Source organism: Paramisgurnus dabryanus, chromosome 9 (genome assembly GCF_030506205.2).
Source record: "Paramisgurnus dabryanus chromosome 9, PD_genome_1.1, whole genome shotgun sequence".
NCBI lineage: Eukaryota > Metazoa > Chordata > Actinopteri > Cypriniformes > Cobitidae > Paramisgurnus > Paramisgurnus dabryanus.
Genome location: NC_133345.1, coordinates 25,280,886 through 25,303,713, shown reverse-complemented (window position 1 = coordinate 25,303,713; position 22,828 = coordinate 25,280,886). Strand labels below are relative to the sequence as shown.

At 38.6% G+C, this 22,828-nt stretch overlaps 1 protein-coding gene across 2 annotated transcripts; it reads left to right on the top strand.

The window, feature by feature from the left end:
- The first annotated feature begins 1,561 nt into the window (after nt 1-1,561).
- Nucleotides 1,562-20,776, top strand: siah1 (siah E3 ubiquitin protein ligase 1). 2 transcript variants are annotated; one of them, XM_065278958.2, is made up of 3 exons: nt 1,562-1,736; nt 11,535-11,591; nt 18,726-20,776. In XM_065278958.2, the coding sequence occupies exons 2-3, from the start codon at nt 11,582-11,584 to the stop codon at nt 19,574-19,576; spliced, it is 861 nt and encodes a 286-aa protein (XP_065135030.1). In that variant the 5' UTR covers nt 1,562-1,736; nt 11,535-11,581; the 3' UTR covers nt 19,577-20,776. The 2 variants fall into 2 exon arrangements, with proteins under 2 accessions (XP_065135030.1, XP_065135029.2); XM_065278957.2 differs by lacking the exon at nt 1,562-1,736 and adding an exon at nt 7,908-8,715.
- The last annotated feature ends 2,052 nt before the right edge of the window (nt 20,777-22,828 follow it).

The window sequence follows — 22,828 nt, the reverse complement described above, 5'->3', positions numbered from 1 at the left end:
TAAAATATTAAAATATATACTTAACAGTGTGTGTGTAATATACAAGCAGGCATTGACAAAATGTTATGGGGTTTTCTCATCTTACAGCTATAATGTGAACACATTACTTAAAATGTGTATTACAATGTTGCATTCTGGTTTATCAAAATAAGTTGAAATGTATTTTGTTATATAATTCAGTTGTTTGGGTGGTCTTGAGGGTAATGGCCATTGCTGGGGTGTGTGCACTATACCCCTGTTCATGAGAAAAGACACGTAGAAAACATTAAGGTGACATTAGTAACACAATATGACACCTTATAAACAGTAGTACCCAATGACAGGTAAAGGTATCTCTGTCCTAGACAGGGAACTCTCAGGAGTCCTCAGTCAATAAATAATTTAAAAACCCAAGAGTAAAAAATAGACTGATTTGGAAAAGAAACTACCTGCTTAAATACAATATGTCACAGACAATTAGCTAACATACCACAGATGCTCATGTGGGCCATTATGTAATAAATAGTGATGGGCAAAATATATATATATATATATATATATATATATATATATATATATATATATATATATATATATATATATATATTTACTGCACAATAATTAATAATAAATTATTCATACAGAACATTTTCGCAATGTATATTGTTTTAAAGCAAATTTACAGAAATTTAAAGCCTTAATGCATTAGTCTTTAGGACACCAACTGAGAAAGCCAATGAGAAACTCTATCTTACTGAAAATAAAAAATATACAAATTCTTATGGTTTCCATACAAATACCAATATGAACCGTGAGCTGTTTACAATTAAAAACCATTACAAAATCTCTTTATATTGTGTTTTGGGCCTTATTCCAGTAGGATTTAAATGCTGTTTAATGTTATTTCAGATAATAGTAGTTCTCAACACATTATAAATGTTAGAAATGTATTGCTGAATCACATACCTGTGCACTGTGTAGTACTAAACACGTAAAACTGTTTTTCCACATTTCTGTGTTAAGGTTTAGTTGGGCGGGGCTAAAACGGTTGCTTAATGACGCACTGGAGCCATCGAGCATGGTCCTGCTTTTCAGCGAGTGGGCGTGGTTTCAGCGCCGACAGCGGACACGCCCCCAGCGTTTGTTGGCAAAGAATGCCACTTATTTTTCCCCGAATTTGGCTGTGTGGTGAATAACACGTTTTCTGTGGTGTTACAAATTCAGAACACATATTAAATATAATAGTGGTGATTGGCTCCCATCCTAGAGAACACCAGTAAAACACAACACATTACCGAAACAGACCCACAGAGACCATTGTAGTTTCAATTAAAACCAATACCAATACAATTCCCATTATAACCAATAAATCCAGTAGAATGTCTGTAATGGTTTCTATTGTTTTGTTTAAGCAGGGTGGGACGGAACACTGCATGATATACTTAGAAATTGTACAGTAGTTCGTGTAATTTGTTTTTGTCTGTTGACCCAACGTTGTTCTCCTTTCCGCGTTCGTGTGGCTAATGTTGGATGGACGCGCGTGCACGTGGCCCTGTAGCACCGCTCCCGTGCAAAAATATATTTGAACAGTCTCTCAGTCAGCGCGCGACACCGAGCCTGCCGGGCGACAGCAGCGTCTTCTTTTAGCGAATGTGGAAACACAAACACACAAACGATTAACGGACATAAAACCCAAAGTGGACCGACGTGTTGTGGATTATTTGACTTGTTCATATCTGAAGGATATATCTCCTGAGGTAAGCGATGCCTTTAAATGTCTCATTCGAGGATAATGGCTCTGTTGATTTTACTGGGCTTAGCGAGCTTGCTAAACGCGTTAGCCGACCAAAATATCAGAGTATTTACGGTGTTCCTCATAAATAAAACCTGTTTTTGTGGGCTCGTTGTTGTGTTAATACATTAACGTTCATGATGTCATTCGTAGCCAGACATTTACTATTTAATAAATGTCTTAAACGCAGAGGTTTGGTCCATGTAGCCGTTATTAGCCCGGCTTGCTAGCCCCCTGTGTTTGGTGCTAGTGAGACCTACAGTATTTGTGTTGCACTCAGTCTACAGCTATTCTGTGTTAAATTGCGGTTTGTTGTTTCTTAATATTCCCTTTATGCATCCAGGGATACCGTGTTGTTTATTTTAAGATCTTTGAGGTTGTGGGACAGTTTGTTGACATTTAATCATTTCTGACTGTCTACGTATAACGTTAGATCCAATATTAATCTCATGAGCACACTCTACAGACACCGTACACGTAGTATATAGAGACAGGGCTTGTTTGTTTCTCATGTGAACCTTTTAATCACTGTATAACCTTATTGTAATGATGTTTGCACGGTGTGTCTGTTTGTGGTAATAAACTCAAGACATCCTCTGGGAGTCTGGGATCTTATATCTGCAAAATCCCAGATATGGATATTTGATTGCATTAATACCCAAAGAAGGTTAATGTCATAAATGACTCTGTTTTTATACACGGGATTATTTAAAGCTCCCAAGCTCACAGACGCCTTGAACTTGGCAACGTGATCACTCCGTTTTGTTTACAAAGCGACTGGGATTTGTCATAGAGATGTTTTGCTTGCATCATTGTTGCATCGCACATGGCGACTAAATTGAGCTATAACGGGTTATTTGGTTGATCTTTACCCTTTAGAATCTATTTAAGCACCTACACATCTACTCGATTACAGTAATCGAGGTTAAGTTGCAGTTGGTTGCAGCAATGGCAAGATAGGATGGGGTCAAACCTCATCTGTAACTAACCTGTTTCACAACCTTGTAGAGACTTGAGTGTTTCCAGCTGCCCAGTGAACATTTTTGGACTTCTTCATCATTACATTGACAAAGTGTGCTTAAATGTGTAACATTAAAGCTTCATTATTTACTTTAGCATTGGCTTTTTGTGGTGCAAAAGACAGAAAGGTTGTGTTTCTGTGTCCAGGTACTTTAATATGAAATCCTACTCTCATTCATCTCACACACATTAGAGTAAAGAACTACAGATTGTTTTTGTGGATTCCTATTGATTTCTCTCTTTTGGTACTCTAGGTAAATCTGCAAACAGTCAATTGTGAACATAGTTTGCAAAGCTATAGTATGTTCATGTGCAGTCATAATATGAAGTGCAGATCTTAGTACCTTTTGTTTTTGTAACAGACGTGAGTCATTTTATTGTGATTCTTTTATATTCCCAGCCTGTCTTCTGCAGGGCAGCTGCCCAGACTTGGTGGGGCAAACCTTGGTCATCCCCCTCACAAAAATGACATTTGTCTTTTAAAGTTAGATACCACTGCTCCAGAGTAATGCTTGGGTAACTTGACTCTGTTTACCCAAGCTGAAACAGGAGTATGGATAGACACCATTCACACTCTCTAACCTATTGTATCTTTCAACCACTGTTTCTCGCTAACACACACTATTCTTCTCTCCACCCCCTTGTGCCGACAATATGTCTACTACTAGATGATCGCTACATGATCGTAATTCTGGTTGACCATCTGTCCAAGAGTAGCAAACAAGAAGCCTGATTGTTTACGATGTGTGCATGAGCTTGTGTACAGGGCATTAAGTGGGTGGATTCATTCTTTGGCTCTCCATTATGATGCTTCTGATTTCTGCGTATCTGAACTCACATTTTTTTTGTGTGTGTGTATTAGGATGTTGCATTTATTTTTAATAATTGTAGTTTTGTTTGTTGAAATATTGTTATTGTGTGTTATGTCTGCGATTATGAAATAATCGCATTTTGTCTTGTCATTTATGTATATAACGCATGAGGCTATTTGCAGTGTGACTAATATTGTAAAAGTATGCTTTTCAGTAATGTACAGTCCAGATTGGACAGTTGTGGCCTGTAAAGCTTTTACAGTATGGTCACTCATCATAGAAAGAGAGGCCATGTTGTATTAGCACAAATACACTTTGAGCATAATAGCTTTTGAGATTTTGAAGCTTAACAAAGACCCCCTACCTAGTCTCCAGCCCTCTTGCATAAATGAAAGTGATCACAATTACAACACAACAAATTGTTTCCCATGTGTTGATTGTGTCCTTACTCGCCCTTTTTATCCACAGCGTGGGTCTGATAATGGATAGAGCTGCTGGTTACCTTAGCAGCCCCAGCCCTGAGCTCTCTTATAGAGCATATAGAGTTACGGAATGGGGCTCTAATGGATTTTGTCCATTGAAAAGATATCTTCGAGATGACCAGGAGATAATGGATGGGATAGAATCGCTAATGAAGTGTGCATGTTCTGCTTCGTTTCCCCTGTTTGTCTACAGGCTGAAAAGCTTATGTGTTGCTTTTGAAGTGAAAGAACAACTTGGAGACGGGAGGACTGAAGATTTTTGAGCAGATGTTTGTTTGTTTGGTGTATGATAATAATAGTAATGTTCGATTTGAAATATTATGGTACTTTTTAAATAGTTTAAAAGTCAGTTCTACTTATTGTATGTCTTTTGTAGTGGACGACTGATATGGGCGAGGGTTGTCTGGGCAATATCGATATTAAGAGAGCTAACACAAATGTTATTACAGTAAATAAGAGACAAACAGAAAATTGGTGAAACTGAAAAAAAACATTTGTTATGCATAACATTTATAAATATACCCTTTTAAAGTACTTAAAAAATATTTACAAGACATAATTAGTGTGAATCTGACATCTCACGGTATTGTTTGAATAAGTGTGTTAAACTAGTGTGGTGTTGTCAGGGCTCCAGACTGCCCCCAAATGGTGGCATTTTGCCCCTAAAATTTGAGAGTGTGCCACTGAATTTTAAATCCAGTCGCACATGTGCAACCAGTAAATTTGACCTTTTTTCCAAAAGTGCACAATAAAATGTGACACTGAATTTGAAACAGCACATTGTAATTTCTGCATCTATCATCAAGTATTTATTAGTTATACAGTGGAAATTTGTAGAAATGTGAATATTTGGTTAGCATGTTGATTTACGGTGTGTGCCCCTAAATTTTCTGGTTGCGCCCCTAAAATTTTCAGTTGGGGCCACTGTGCTCCTACTGAAAAAAGTTAGTCTGGAGCCCTGGTTGTGTGTGACACAACATCATGTTAAGTGTGAGTAATGATTGGTCATTTTACTGTCAGACTTTGGATTTACATTGAGTGACACCAAGTTTTTTTTTCATTACAAACGTCAAATTTAAGTTATAGAGAAATCGGCCGATATATTGGCCTCCGCAATATATTGTCCTATCACTAGACTTTTGTATTATTTTGTGTTCATATTTACTGTAATGGATATGCTTTGAAAGGCTGTGTGTTTTCTATGATGTGGAGTGTATAAAGGTCATCTGTTTAAACTAAGCAGCGTACCAGTGTTATTTCATTTCAAAGCTATTTAAATGATTAAAATATTGATTATTGTTGGTTTCACATGGGTTTGTGTGCTCTCACTGAGATGACCCTCTCTGTGAAATCCAGAAATAAGTCTCATAGTTTTAAAATTAGAAGCGTCAAACTTTAATTTCACTTATTGATTTCAATCTTTGACATCGTCTTACTCAGTTGGTATTAAAAGATGATGTTTTTACATAATTTTTTAAATATTTTGCCAATATATGCATGTATAAAACTCACTATAAATGACTTAAGCTGGGTTTTATAGGTGTGGTCACGCGTATACTCACGCGATTATATGAGAGTTAATATGCAATTTATCATTTTTATCACTTAATGCCCTGTTTATCATTTTCCACTGGAAACCAGTTTTGCATCCCTGTGATACTGGACGGGTGGTGTTCAGTCACGTGCATGTAAATATCTTACATGAGCATTCATTTAAATGGAAATGCTGGACAGAATCTCTGCCCTGCCCTCATAGCCTTTTGTTTACCAGTACTTCCCTTGTGTTGATTGGAGCTTTGTACCTTTAACAAATCATTCTGTTGTCAGCCCATGATCTGGTCCCAAGGGGGCAGTGTGAAGCACTTGGTGATTTGGTGTTCAGAGATGAAAAACAAATGCTATTCAAGGGTGAATATATGTATGTTCATCTATATCTATGCATAGTTTTATTAGTGCAGTACATTAGTGCAGACAGTTCAGTGAAATGTGAACAGACTTTGTGTAGTTGTTTTGGTCGACACTGTATGTGAGGCCAGACTCTGTAAACCCTAGTTAACAAGCGTGAACTGTCACATCCTCTCCCCTTTCTTATGATAATGTACAAATGCAGGAACAAAAGAGCAAATGGTCCTCTCATGTCCTTTAATGGCTTTTATATCTTCATGTGATCATCATCTTCATTGTATGTAACAGCAGATGTTTTGCATGAAAGGATCTTTAAATAGGTGTAGTTTCAATGTGATGGTTTTGGTTTCATGACACCAAGTTAAATCTACAGGGCATGTTTTGACTGTGCTGAGGGACCAAAGGTCACACAAAGACAAGCTCTGTAGTATCACAGAAAATGGCATTAGAGGATATCTTCCAAACTTAATGTCAGTTTCAAGAGCAGAAAGGTCAAGTTGTTTTTATCACCCTTATTTCAAGCATGTGGGTGTGTACAAGGGGTATTTTGGGTAGTGGTGAGAGTGTGGTGAGTGGCGATACTTGGTGGTAAACATCTTTGCGCGTTGTTTATAATGTGGCTCATGATCTTTGTGCTCTGAGCTTCTTTATAGCTGTAAAGAAGTTGGGAGCATTACATATAAGGAGCAAAGTTGCTAAACACTACCGCTATCAAAAATGACATGCATTACATGTTCATCAAATAATTCAGCTGGAAATCCGCCTAATTTCATGTCACGCAGAAATACCGTTTAGTTGGCTGGATCCATTAAAGCGATAGTTCACCCAAAAATGAAAATAATGTCATTAATGACTCACCATCATGTCATTCCAAACTTGTAAGACCTCTGTTCATCTTCGGAACACAGTTTAAAATGTTTTATATTTAGTCAGAGAGCTTGTTGACCCTTCATTGAAAATCTATGGATGGTATACTGTCCATGTCCAGAAAGGTAATAAAAACATCATCAAAGTAGTCCATGTGACATCAGTGGGTCAGTTAGAATGTGTTGAAGCATCAAAAATAAATTTTGGTCCAAAAATAACAACTTTATTCAGCATTGTTTTCTCTTCTGCGTCTGTTTTGAAGCGCATGTGCGAGACTAAAGTCACGTGACTGCAGGATGTGGATGACGTATGACACGGCTGACGTGTTATCTGGTGCGCCCCTTTTTTTTGTGCACTTGGGCTTCGTTTACAGTCTTAGGGAGACGCTCCCTGTAAGGTTGAAACATGTCTGAGGATAACAGGTCATCCGTGTCACTGCAGTCAATGCTGAATAAAGTCGTAATGTTTTTTGGACCAAAATGTATTTTTGATGCTTCAACACATTCTAACTGACCCACTGATGTCACATGGACTACTTTGATGATGTTTTTATTACCTTTCTGGACATGGACAGTATACTGTGCAAAGATGTTCAATAAAGGGTCAACAAGCTCTCAGACTAAATATAAAACATCTTAACTGTGTTCCGAAGATGAACGGAGGTCTTAATGACATTATTTTTTTGGGGGTGAACTATCCCTTTAAGAGTCTTAAGATAGACAATGCTAATTTACAAAAAACGTGTCAGACGCTCGTAGAGGTTTTTGCATCGGATTTCTTCATTTATATGAATGCATCAGAATTCTACAAACACATCAACCTGCCTGTAAAGCTTCATTGTGAGGGTTGAGATTTTTTTTATTAGTGCTGTTTAGGACCGGGGTGTCTAACTGGTGAGTGGCAAGTGTTTTGTTTATGTTGGCGGCTGTCGTAGAGGTGCTGTGCTGTAAAGTCTCTTTGTGTGAGCGGTATGAATAGAGGCAGAGGCAGCCGCAAGAGGAGGAGTTGTGTAATCTGACACTGCCGAGCCCATGAACAGGTCCCACTCCTCCTCTCTCCTCAGGGAGAGAGAGATCGAGGTAAAGCGAGCATGCTGACACCAGGCTGACATTTGACTCCTCAACCCACAGGCAACAGCGCTGATGGTGCAGGCGGGACTGGCTGCCTCGTTCGTTCCTCTTTCCTTCTGCGGTTTTTCTTAAAGTTTGCTTCTCTGTGCAACAGCGTGTTGCTACTCTCCGGTTTCTCATCTGGACTGCCGACGGGATACTCTTCTTAAGTCCTGGGAGTGGTCTTTCTCACACGGGTCCTGGAATGTGCTTTTAAGAGGGGGAGAGAGAGCGAGTTAACTCGGCTTACCCCTGTTTTTCCTCTTTCCCCCTCTCTCAGGATTGCTTCTTAGGTCTCCAGCCAGACGTTGGAAGCTGGATCCCCTTGTGTAACATTCCTGGATTACGCTATTTGTTTGCCTCTTGCTTGCTTTTCTGGGCTTATTCTGAGCTGAAATTACAAGCAGGGGGTTCCTGTTCTCAACTTGTTTGAGGAATCAACTGGATGATTGCTGGAATTACTTGCGCACACTGTGAAGTTTTGAAGAAACGTCCCTTGCTCTTTTGGAAGGTCGGACATGAGACGTAGACCTTGGGTGACCCATTGAAGCTGTTTCTCTTGCACTGGTTTCTAAGATTGTAGGAAAACGAAGGGCTTATTGGCTCTGTTCTTTCTATGGAAAGACCATGATGAAGAATCGATCTGCTCCTCATGTCGGCCACTGTTAGGCTGCAGCCTGTGTATTCATGGAAGGGGGTGCTAAAGCTCTTCTCTTGCATAGCTGCCCGAACTTCCAGTAAACCTAAAGGTAACAGAAAACCTGCTCTTATTACAGCTCATAACCTGAACCAATTCACCTGTAAGAGACAAGCCATGCCAGTTTTTATTTGCACTCCATGTTAACCCTAGCTGTACTGCTTTTGTGTGTGTGTATGTATGTGACCCTGCCTATAAAAAACAGCAAAAATATTTTTTGTGATTTACTGTTTTCTACATCAAATATAACCTTAATATTGTTTGAATAAGGTCATGTCAAAGATTGAATTCATTGTGAAATCAGTGACTATAATGCAATGTTGATGCAGCTTAACTTATAATTATATTATGAAACTTCAACTTGGATTTCACACGGGGACACATAAGCAGAAAAACAAAGTTGTTGTTTTTTGTGGCTTCTGGTTACTTTCCTGGGCTTTTTGCTGAGGACAAAAGATATTTGGTCTATTTTGAGAGACATTTATCTTATCCTGTTTGCTTTACAATTCCGTGATCCCTCCTATCCACCATTTTTGTTTTCTTTCTCAAAACTTGTGAATGTATGGTGTGAAAGTGGAGCTGTCATCAGTTCCACTGTGTGAATTGTCTCAGTATCTTTGACAGAGTTTTTTTTTCTGTTGACTCTTTGTTGTGTGGTAGTTTATACCTGGTAAAACATGAAAACGGGTTGGGTGGGGGGCATTGTTGAACATTAATGCACAGTAAAGGCGTGCTGGGACTCGTCTACCTGCCAAGGCAACACTGACTCATAGGCTGGAGGTTCACATGTGTTTCTTTGACCTGTACATAGTGCCCTTATCTCATCAGTCTCAGTCTGTGTCTGTTTATCGCCCCCAAAGCTTTTATTGTCGGCTGAATTATTGTTCCATTTGATTATTTACTATGTAGAATCACTGATCTATATAAATGACTGGATTGCGCGTGACGTCACACTTGTGAAGCCACCACGCCGCCATGTTGGTATACCCAAATGTTCTATTAAATCAATGGACGTTATCAGATTTTAATGATAAAACATCACTTTATTCGTCTTCGTTTTTATATGTGAAGTTACCCTGTACATTATTACAACACAAACGTCCTAAGCATGTAAATAGTTATTTACTGAAATTTGTACATTTTGCGTTTTAATCAGTTATTATACATTCATCTTTATTACAGTATCAGATCAGCAGACAGACCGCAGCATATTTAGTATTAATGACAATCAACGTGCTCATTCTGAAATCTAAATAAATAATCATGCTTTGTACCGTATGTGCATGCAATAATTTGCTAGCTTTGTAATTATGTTATCTAAACTTACAAGTTACCTAAACTTATTTAGAGAAATAACGCTGACCGTCACTGTGTAGTTGAATGTCAAAAAAACTTTATTTATACCCGTGTCATTAACAAATGCAGCAGACACACTCACCTTAACGTTTTTTTATAAATCCATTATCCTGCCCGATTAAAACATAAACATTGCAAATAACACCAGAATTAACAAATAATTTACATACACATATCCTAAAAGTTAACCTTGTGTAACTGATACGCTGTAAAGGGGGTACATTTTGATCATGATTTTGAATGGAAGTCCATGATGCCCTCTGCCGTTTGGGTATACCAAGATGGCCGCTCGAACTCTGCGCTGGCTTCACCTCACGCAGTTACGTCAAGCGTTTAATGCGCAATCCAGTCATTTATATAGATCAGTGTGTAGAATTGGTTTTGTTTAGGCAAAGACTTGGATTTTGTAATGTGAAGAAATAAGTCACTGTTCAAATGTCAAAGGCAGCATTTACTCACCTCCATATCGTTTCAAACCTGTGTGATTTTCTTTGCAATTTTAAAATAATGCACTTGCTCCAGTTAGCACCATAGAGGTATTTTAAAACTACCCCAGATGTGTTTTATTCCTAACCTTTCTGTGCTTTGTAATCTTCCAGTGTTTCACAAAAAACTAAGGTATCCCCTTAGTAATGAAGGTCCCATTAGCAGGAGAGTCAATGAATATATTAAAGTGAAATTGAGTATTGAGTTTTAAGTCTTTGTTGGCTTTTGTCATTCTTACTTGTGTTACTGACCATCTGCCTTATTTCGACGTTTATACCTCTTAAAATGCTAAACTATTTCATCAGATACTTTAATGCACATTGATCCACCTTCCATCCTGAATGGCATCTGATGAAATATTGAAGTGTAGCCTAATGTGGAGAAATCAATGTGAAGCAAGGGTGGCAATGTGCTGTGCATTAGTGCTGAACTATTTTCTAGGAAAAAGATGTTGCTTTAATAGACTTTAGATTTAAGATGGCTAAAACAAAAAAAACTATATCCATAGGGGCAAAGTAAACCGGTTCGGCATGTCAACATAAACCGTTTATGGTATAGAAATCTCTGTTCTGCTTGTTTTGTACCCGAACCCGGGCTGTAAATCTTATTATCAATCAGAATTGTTTTCTTGTACAACAATGTAAGCCCTAAGCTGCTAAAACTTAAATTGTCAATTAATTTAGTATGATGTTGTATTGCTTTGTAAATCATTTTCAATATCCGATGGGAATTTGGTTGATAAAAAGGATTTGTAAATAAGCATTTATTGTTTAAGTTTATGTAGAGCTACTGAGATTTGTTCTTTATATTTGTGTGAAAACTCTTTGTCCCACCAAAAATAGACTGACTTGTTTTGCTGCACTGGCTAGATTTGAAACCTGAATTTCACCTGCTGTCTTCCTCAGTGAAAACCAGATTGGTTCAGTTGAAAAATAAACCAGGAAGCTGCTTTTACAGTGGTTAAAGACATTTCATTGTTGGATGAAAAACTAACCAAACCCCATTGTCTTTCTTTTTCTTACATTCCAGAGGTCCAAACATTTCAAGGAAAGAAGACAGACGTACTTGGGAATCTTATGGACGAAGGCAAGTTTTTCATTTAATATCTCGATGTGTGAGTTTTGTTATGAAACATAACAATTGGGCTACCTTAAACAGATTTCTGTGCCAGTTTGAAGCCCTTATGTAGGTATGTTGAAACTTGCAGCTGGGTTAGGTTCCCCTGGCCATGATTCTTCTGATGTGTGGTTCAACTTGAGTTCATGTGGATGTGAAGAGCTTTAGACTCACAGTAAAATCATCCAAAGCAGTGTCTATAATTATTCTCCATCCCCATCTGTAAGAGCAGAACAAATCTGTGCCATCAGGCTCTCATTTCCTCTGAAAGACGCCCATGTCCACCAAATCCATCCTGTGCTCATTCCAGTTGCCATCTCCTTGACTTTAATCTCTTCATCCACCAGAGCCATGTTTACCAAACTCTTGCCTGTGCCTGCCATCAATTCCACAAGGACTGCTTCCAGAGAACCACCTAAAAGCTGTTTACAAATCAGACTAGACCAGGAACTGTTTATTTTATTGGAACATGTCCCAGAACATATCCCACAAACCCCTCATGCAATCATGCATTTGTTTTGTAGAAGCTTGTGTTCCGCAGTATGTGCAGGGCATTTGCAGAAATGAGAATAGCTAGTCAATCTATACTTATAAATCTTAACACACAAAGCTTTTATTATCTAGACTGAATACTAGTTACAAATCTCTGGAGTTAAGTTAATACCCAATACAACATGCAGACCGCTAAGCACATTGAAAAGACCACAGCAGGCTTAAACCCAATGCGAGTGAAAATTGCTCCTGACCACCAACATGTCCTTGAAATTTGGCTTGATGTTTTATCAGATACGGTAATAATGTAGTCTCATGCCAGAGTTTGTTAACTCATTTTATGCAGTGAGATTCATTATTCCCACAAAATATTTTTACAGCTGGAAATGCCAACTAAATGTGTCTCACTTTTCAAAATACTACACTAACTGTTTAATTAATGTAGACGGTTTGTATCAGAGGTTACTCAACTTTTTGTACTCTTTAGATAAGTTTCAGGCAGATCAGCTACTTTCATTTCACATTGTGCATGTTTTATTTTTTTAGGCTTAATATTGTTTCTGCACCTCTTTTGTGAGTGACATTAGTGACCTCAAATGAACAGAATCTGCCATAACTCCACTTTTTTCCAGACCATTAATTCAGAGATTTTGACTAAAGTTGTATGGCGATTTGTTGGTTAAATTACCTTCATTAAAATGGAGAATAAGAAAATTTAGTCCAGATGGTAGATCTGCACGATCATGACAAAAATCATAATTGCCGATTATTCACCTTTACTCTAGATTCTGCCGGGTTATTTTTAACCCAATGCTGGGTAAATATTGAACAAAACACATGTTGGGTAACTTATAAATAAACCTATGCTGGGTTGTTGTTAATCCAATCCATTGAAACAACCCAGAATTGCATTGAAACAACCAGCATCGGTTTATTTATTAACCCAACATGTGTTCTGTTGAATATTTACCCAGAACTGGGTTAAAAATAACCAGGCAGAATTTAGAGTGTTGATATTGTCATTGTGATTATTATTGATGATAAATCAACTTTACATTTTGACGTTTTGAAGTGTTTTAGTAGTTGCATGGTAAATTCTAAACATGCAAAACTAAATAACATAATGTAAAAACAAATAATTATGGGAGTTATATAGTTAGTAAAAATCCAAAACAAATGGTTAAAAGACATTTCAACCTATCAATTTTGAAAAATCTGATTCATCACTGTATTTGGTGCCCAAACATACTGCTGAAACGCATAGAAACGAGCACAAATGGACAGCTGTAATTGAGGCTTTTGTCGATTAGGTAATTGTTTCACCCGTAATTGTAATCCTAGGGTGACCATATGTGCCATTCTTCCCGGACGCGTCCTGTCCAGGATTTCGGTGCGCGTTCCGGAAGTCGTATTTGTTGACCGCATACGCCATTCAGTTAGTAGTTTCATTCTTAATGTAACGGTTGCTTTTTCTGTAATGATGATGATGATGATGATGATGATGATGATGATAATAATAATAATAATCCTCTATGACGTATGCGGTCGACAAATACGACTTCCGGAAGACACACCCGAAACCCTGGACGTGACGCGTTCGGGATAATAGTCACCCTATGTAATCCTGATTAGTTTTTCAATAAATTGTGCAGCCCTACCAGGTGATTCTAATATACATTCAACCAGTCTTCTAACAAAAAGAACTGTATGTTTTAATGAAAAACCAAGAACAAAGATTATCATTTGTTTGTAATTCTGGTGTGTCATCTAGTCCAGTGAAAGTGAATATGAATGTGTTTTTTATACTATTTCAGTATACATATTGCATTGAGTTTTATTATTTGTTTCTTGCATTATAAAAATGCATTTGTTTTAGTTCTGACAACTCCTCTGTCAGGAATCAGCCTGGGCATGACAGACTTATGCAGTGTTGAGAGTTAGACAGTAAACATTAAGATACTTGAGACATGACACTGACTTGATAGCAATTACCTGTGACTTGATTTGGAAGTGAGTGATGACTCCAGAGACTTCGTTTTTCTTGCTGTAGGGTGTGATATGTGATATGCTTTTTCCTTTTAGGCAAAAGCTTAAATGTGTGTGTGAAAACATATTAAATGATGTAATTGAAAATAATACCAAATGTGTGACTTTAACATCTTGCAATACTGAAAATAGACAATAAATTACATCTGAACCTATTAATTGATATATTAAATTATTAAATTATATTAAATTAGTTCTGTGTATTTCTTTGTTAAAGATGCAAGGTGTAACTTTTAGAAGGATCTCTTGACAAAACTTTATTATCAGTGGTGTATAAAGACCTTACATAATGAAGTGTATTGTTTTTATTACCTTAGAATTGGAGGTTTTTATCCTCACGTTAGGGATGCACGATATATCGGTGAAAAAACATCATTATCGTGATAACAGTATATGTGTTATCCGAAGCACAGAGACTTGTGATAACTTAAAGGTCCCGTTCTTTCTGTGTTTTTGAAGCTTTGATTGTGTCTACAGTGCGCATTATAATGTGTGTTCATGTTTCACGTGTAAAAAAACGTGGTATTTTTCACACAATTTACTTCTCTGTATACCGCAGTTTTCACTGTCCTAAAACGGGCTGATGTCTTCCTTGTTCTATGACAGTGGTTCCCAAACTTTTTCAGCGTGTGCCCCCCCTTGTGTAGGGTGCATTCCTTCGCGGCCCCCCAAAGAAAATTTGTGACAAAAAACTGTTCTAAAACTCAACATTTTAATAAAAAAACATTAAATTATATGATAAAGTAGTGCTTTTGGTTAGAAGCCTTATTTTTTTAGGTTTAATTACACAGAATTCATGATAAATTAATGTATTTCATAAAATGTCATAAAACTGGGGCCCCCCTGGCACAATCTCGCGGCCCCCCTGGGGGCCCCGGCCCCCAGTTTGAAAACCACTGTTCTATGAAGTCCCTCCTTCAGAAATATGTAACCAGATCTGATTGTGTAGTTTGTTTAGTGTGTTGTGATTTGATAGCAGTTTAGCTTGCCGTTAGCTTAGCTCAGCGTTTCTCAAAGTGTGGGGCGGGGCCCACTAGTGGGGAACAGGAGCATTACAAGTGGGGCGTGAGAAATGGGAGGACATTTTTTAATTTTTGTGCCCATCTCTATTAATTTCTTTATTTATTGACCATATACTCAAAACAACACCATTTAAATATAATCTTTAAAAAACTCTAAAACATCAGACTGTAAAGAAAATGTCACACGGAACCATAGCCTATAAGAATCAGTTAACGTCGGAATGTTAATTGAAGCGGAACAAAACCTAATGGGAGATGCGGTATATGTTGTAGCGGGTAACTTTTAAGGGTTGACAATGGATAAGTTTGTTGTGACAATTCATTTTCAAAAATTAATTTTTGTAAGTTTTGTTCGTTCTTTTTGCATTTTGCAAAGTCACACAATGAAGCAAAACACAACTAGTCCACACTTTTATTTTCTGTTTCTGAATATGATGTTATCATATTTTATATTTATCATATCAGTATGATGAATATGATGTAGTCTTTTTTTCATGCAAAGTTGCACAATTGCACAAATGTATTTTCTCTATTAAAATTGTTTAATGCTGTTACGTTTTAAAATAAACTTAAACTAAAAAGTTAAACTTAAAGCCTTGATTGCCATTTTGTTGGGGCGATTGGGGACAGGTGGGGCTCGGAACCCTTCCCTACCTCCAAAGTGGGGAATGACAGAAAAAGTTTGAGAAACACTGGCTTAGCTGGTGACTGACGTATTCCTGTGGGCGGAGTTTAGTCAAAAAACTGTTCTAGTGATGCATTAAAGCAGGAAGTAGGGGGCTGTAGTCCAAACCGTACGTTTGCTAGGCTTTGAAAGGCGAATTCTGTTAAAGTAAATATATTGCCTGGCAGTGAACTTTATCATTTTACAGGTATTATTTATGCTATTATAGCAACATTACACACTAACTAGGGTTTAAAAAATGGGATCAGAAAGAATGTGACCTTTAAATTTATTTTACTTGTCTATCATTTCTGTGGTGCATGCTTAGATTGTCCAAATTAGACTTACTAAGTAGGTCCTATACTGTTATACTATTGTATAGACCACGGGTGCAAATGTGAACTTTTGTTCCATTTTTTTTATTTCTAAGAGTGTAGGACAGAGTTACCTTCAAATGACAAGATGGACTTATCTCTGTCATCTATGTTGTTCTCTGTCATCTATCCATGTCATCTATGTAACCCATATCTTTTTACTTAACAGGAAACCCAAATACAATCTTGGGTTTTTCTGTTCTGTAAAGTCTTGGGTTTTTTTGAACTGTAGTTTATACAATGTAGGTTTGTTGCTTTCCCTTTCGTTCTGTCTTCCAAACTCCATTAGAGGACCTGACGAGTGCACTTCAACCATTTCCTCTGGGCTTACAGGATTTCCTGTAATATGTGATGGACTGCAAACTTTCCACTGACACAGCAGCTCAGCACTGCTGGAAAATGAGACACGCCACATTTCTTTTAATTCCCAGACAGTGGAGATCTTTACAAAGAAAAACGCAATGCCAAAATGACTGTTACAGCATTGCACACACTTTTAAACCCAAGTGTACTATTTAGGTGCCATATAATTTCTACACAAAACATGCTTTCCAGACTTATGAAAAATGTGTAGGCAGCGCACTCTTGGCACAGTGAAGTTAAAAAATAAAACGTATGTATGACCATAATGATACACAATGGATCTCACTATGCTAAAAAAAGATGTACAGTAAGCCACCCAGACTGGACTAATTGATTTAAAGAGTATACAGAGTAGTTATCAAAGAGATATACAAAGACATAATGTTTGAACATGCTGCCCTGGAATGCTTCTTCTCTGCCCCCCTTTAGAAAAGCAACGCATCTGATGGATTGATTTTTGCATTGGCAGTAATAGCAGCATGATTCGCCTGCCAACCACGACTTATAAAAGTCAGTATCCATAAATAATCTTAAAGTCTTCCCCCAGTTTGGCTTTATCTCTCAAACTGTAACTCTAAACCTGACCAGACCTACACATTGTTGTGCCCTTAAGTCACAATCCAATTCATTTACACTTCTCTTTGGTAAGACTCACAGATCACTTCAGCTGTTGTTAAAGCTCAGCTTTATAGAGCGCTGCTGTTGTAAGCTAGTGTCATGCCGCCTGTAGTGGGAACTTGGCTTGATGTCTCTTTGGCTCAACATTCAGTAGACAGACTCTTAGGATCTCTCATTGCATCAGTCACACCACACAACCGCAGCTTTGGCTGTAGACCGCATAAGTTAAATGTTATCAAAAGCTTGCATGTAACTTGCAGATTCTTCCTCGGGTTTCTGAATCAGCATTGTTTTCATGTCAACCAAACACACCCCAAATTTATAAACTGATAAAAAATGAGCTCCAATCCTAACCACACCAGAAAAGACAGCCTGGAATATCCCTCTGGTAACTGCTTTTTTAACCTTCGTGTCTTTCTACGCCTAGAGCCAGTAGCACACTTATTATTCTTGGGCTAAATTTGGCCTCAGTTATCATACCCAGAATGCCGTTCAGTGATGGGGCTAAAAATACATTTGGCTTTATCAGAGCAGATGTGTTTACTAACCACTTAAACACAGACAAAACTCGCTGTCCATCCACTCCACCGCCCTGCTTTTTGGCACTGGCCTTATTCTGCCACATGAGACGGTTTTTTGATCCAGCTGCACTGCTCCTTTGTTCAGTGTTCTGCTTCATTTTTATCTGAAATTAGGCTTTTTAGTTGCTCCCTGTATTGATTTACAGTTGGTACCTAGTTATATATAGGATATATATAGTGGCAGTGTGTCGCTTCAGCCCCTGTTTTTTATACAGCAGGGAAGAAGCCATTCTTCGCCTTGTACAGATGCACACTGCTTACTGCAGCTAGTTGCCATAGGAACGCTCCTGCAGCAGACATGCGCTTTGACATCTGAGCCCATGCTCCCTGTCTGGCTTTTTAAAAGCGTGAAGATCTGTGTGTTTTGCTCATGCCAGAAATAGCTGCCCCGAGCGCTCCCTAAAGCCCACGTGTGACTATGTTGCATAGATGGCTGTATTTCTGAGGCACACGGGGCACAGACAAGCATTTCCGAATGGCATCGCTTGGCTTACAGCATTGCTGAGAGTCTGTCAGATCTCTATATTTCATACTGGATGAATCAGCAGAAATGGAATTAACTCCGGTTGTAGTTTAGTCCTGCAAGGACTTTACTATGCTGACTATTAAGGATAATACAAAATGTACCCAACCTGAAGTTGATCACTTTTACCCTAAAAGTTGAGTCTACTGGTATACTCTTTAAAATGAAGGTGCTACATAAAGTCACAGCAATGCCAGTGGTTTTCCAAAAAACAAAGGTTTTAATGCAACAGAAAGGTTCTTCTTTGTGGAACCATACATTCAAAAATCTGCTTTTGGCATCGTTTAGCACCTCTATTTTTTATGCTCAGGTTTGGATTTGTTTTTAATGCATGTTGCATTTGATTTAATGTGCATGCATTTTTAATTTGTCTGGTTGTTTGAAGGCTAATTCTCTTTTTCCATCTTTTTTTGTACCTTAGAAATGAGTCGCCAGACTGCCACAGCGCTGCCTACAGGAACCTCTAAGTGTCCCCCTTCTCAGCGCGTCCCAACATTGTCGGGCACCACAGCATCCAACAGTGACCTCGCCAGTCTGTTCGAGTGCCCGGTTTGTTTCGACTATGTCCTGCCCCCCATCCTGCAGTGCCAGAGCGGCCATTTGGTCTGCAGCAACTGCCGGCCCAAACTCACCTGCTGCCCCACCTGCAGAGGGCCGCTCGGGTCGATCCGCAATTTGGCCATGGAAAAAGTGGCCAACTCCGTGCTGTTCCCCTGCAAGTACGCCTCATCGGGCTGCGAAGTCACCCTACCGCACACAGACAAGGCCGAGCACGAGGAGCTTTGCGAATTCCGGCCATACTCTTGCCCCTGTCCTGGCGCTTCCTGCAAGTGGCAGGGTTCGCTCGACGCGGTCATGCCCCATTTGCTGCACCAGCACAAGTCTATAACCACGCTACAGGGCGAGGATATTGTCTTTCTGGCCACAGACATCAACTTGCCTGGGGCAGTGGACTGGGTCATGATGCAGTCGTGCTTCGGCTTCCACTTCATGCTCGTGCTGGAGAAGCAGGAGAAGTACGACGGTCACCAGCAGTTCTTTGCCATCGTGCAGCTGATCGGCACACGGAAACAAGCGGAAAACTTTGCCTACCGGCTGGAGCTTAACGGCCATCGAAGACGACTCACTTGGGAGGCCACGCCACGCTCCATCCATGAGGGCATCGCCACCGCCATCATGAACAGTGACTGCTTGGTGTTTGACACCTCTATCGCTCAGCTGTTTGCAGAAAACGGCAACCTGGGCATCAACGTTACCATATCCATGTGCTGAGGACTAACAGCTGTGCATACTTGAACGCATTCACTCACAGTCATACGTACAAATACAAACAACATTTCAAAACACTGCAGGATACCTTGAGTTGTGCTTGGGGGTTGGGGAGTAGCTAACCTAAGGAACTTTTTGCTGTTGTACGTTCCAAATACTCATCGGATAAACTGTCGTTGGTTGGAGCTTGGCACGTCCGACCATACCCGGGTTCTCAATTTTATGCTACAATATTATATAAGTTAAATAATTAATGTATTCTACATTTTTGAGAGCAACGCTCATTGCCCTTGAAGGTATAGGAAAGCCACGTTTGTTGAATGGACATTTGCAAATGTGACATTTGGGTCGCGGGTTGGAAAAAAACGGCACGCCGAGCTGAATGGCAGTTGGGAATATTGATTTTTGGGGTGGGTTGCTCAGAGGGGCCAACCCTATGAGCAGGCTTTTCCGTTTTGTTTGTTTCCCAAGACGTTTTGCATTTCAGTTCAGATAAAACACTAACTTCTATGTTCAAATATTAGGTTTTGTTTTATTCTAGTCTTTATTTCTCCCTTTTGTTTCCTGCTAATTTTTCCTGCTTTGATACAGAAAGGTTCTGGTAACTGGTGCATGACCACTGGATAAGTTATAACAAGTCCAGATTTCATTTTAGAAGTCTTGTTTGTTTCTACCCATGAGTGCAGTATATCTTGTTTGTTTTTGAAGGGATGGTTTCAGTCAAAGCTGGCATATGCACATCAAGCCAGCTTACAAAAGTAATTGTACAGTTCGTGTGAGACCATTAAAAAAGGTTTTTTCCTCATGACATGAAACCCCCCATTACAAACACTGCATTGAATATCAGACTAAAAACAAGGGCAGTTAATACAATTAATATGAGATTGTCATCATTATCATTTTGTAATGACATAAGAAAATTGAATGAGAAAGGCTGTTGTAACTTTGTTGCTAATCTTCAGTGTTTGTAGATAGTGTTGTTCTTCAAAAGACCTCAGTGTCTTTCTCTTTTTGTAAGTCAATATTTTTTGTTGCTGTTGTTCTTTGTATGTCTCTATTTCTGTTTTTGCAAGGATAGGGTGAAGCAAAGCCAAACATCTCTGTGGATACATTGTACTGTCGCTAGTCCTGATCTCTAATTTTATTTTGTTTTATTGTTTGTTTTGTTCTATTTTGCCAGTAAATAAATCTATCTTTTTCATACTCGCTGTGAATTTTCTCTCTCCCCCTGGCTTTATCTAAGCTGAAGCTGGCCACAGTATCTCTGGTCCTGGCTTCATTTGGGGCCTCATTTATAAAGCGTGCGTACACGCAGCATGATCGTAGAGTGCATGTACGCAAATCCACAGCAACGCCGTTTGTAGGCATAGGCAAACTAGGCAGTCACCTAGGGCACCACCAGCTGTAGGGGGATGCCAAAAAGCCATATACATTTTGACTGCTGATTCACTGACTTAAAGGGACAGTAAGTAGGATTTACCCCATCTAGTGGTGAAATTGTATTTTGCATTCAAAAGAATAGTGCTCTCTAGCGCCTTGCGGTAGGCTAGTGCTTTTTGTCCCTCTCTGCTATTATAGTTTATCAATACTGCGGAATGACATGAAAGTCTCCTTGGACTTACCTGTTCATGGTAAATCAAAAGAAGAAATTCTAAGCTTACAAAGAAAGGTCAAATCATTGGCAAAGGTCATTTGACACCAACAAGGACATATTTATGAATAAAGACATTGATTTTGATTAATAAAACACTTAAAATCCTACTTGCAGTCCCTTTAAATGAGTCGGGATTTAATGAAAACATTTGATCACATGAGCACACGTTTTTTTTTTTTACATGATTTTTGTTATTTGTATGTAATACTGCCAGAAATATTGTGCAATCTTGTTTGGGGGTGCCATTAGGTGTTTCGCCTAGGGCGTGAAAATAGCTAGAAACCGTTCAGCTGCGGACAATCAATTTTCGATTTAAAGATTTCACATTTAAAAAGTGGGTTCTGGCTAGAAGGGATACAGCTACGGACAAATCTCGTGATATGTTGGGTTTAGGGTTAGGCTTGGGGTTAGGATAAGGAAGAAAACAGCGCTCATCCGGGGAAATTTTATGATATTTTGGCCGTAGCTAACACGCGTTTTCTGTGCATACGTTGGCATGTACGCACAAAGTGTTCGTAAGATCACATTTTCTACGAGGCATTTTATAAATGAGAGCCCTGGGGACTCATTTATAAAATGCTGCTTAGAAACCATCCTACATTTGATCTTACGATCATTTATCAAAAATGCGTATGTGTGATTCATAAACCGGACTTATGCGCAGAAAATGTGCGTACCCCCTTGTTTCAGATGTGAAATTTATAAATCGTAAATGATCTTGTGCGCAGCTGAGCAGTTTCAGATCTCCGCCTTTAAACGATGCCTAATTAATGTCATAGACATATAGGCTAATTCACATCGTGCAGACAGACGCAGTGTTTGTTGGACCAGTGTGATACCCCGTCTGTGTCTGTTGGCATTTGTCTGTGCAGTGTAAATTGGCCTTTAAAGTAGGGATGCACCTATAGGATTTTTTTGGGCAGATACCGATTTAAACCGACAACTTCTGGCCGATACCGATATTAAACACTTGTATACAATACTATACAGTTGGTTTATTAGCTAGTTTATTTCTGCATCAAATTATTTTTACTGAACATGGATTTGATCTAATTAACATTTAACTGACCAACATAATAAGAGAGGCACAAATTAAGCTAAAACAAATATAATAAGACAGCATGACAACCTTAAAAGGTGGTTTTTGCTATTCAGCATTTATTTTATTAACAACATTAACTCATTTTTTTTTACTTATAATGAATTTCTTTATGCAGTTAATTAATAAACAATCGGTATCAGCCTTTCTCGTGCTATTGCCGATATGCCGATGGTTTCAAATTCATCAAAAATCGGACGATAAATTTCGGTGGCCGATACATTGGTGCATCACTACTTTAAAGAACGCTTGTCAATGTTTAAACCCAGTTTCGAGCAGCAAGAATTGCTTATATCCAAAAACAAGCAAATGTGTACTATGCCCTTTTCCACGTCAAAAACAGTTTTTATAAAAATAGACTTTGCCGTGTATTTTGCGTACACAACATTTTACGATCAAATCTCTGCGTACGCACACTTTATAAATGATGTCCCTGATTTTCACTTCACATCATCCATACTGACTGAAATAAACTACCAACTTAAGCCCACACTGCAAAAAA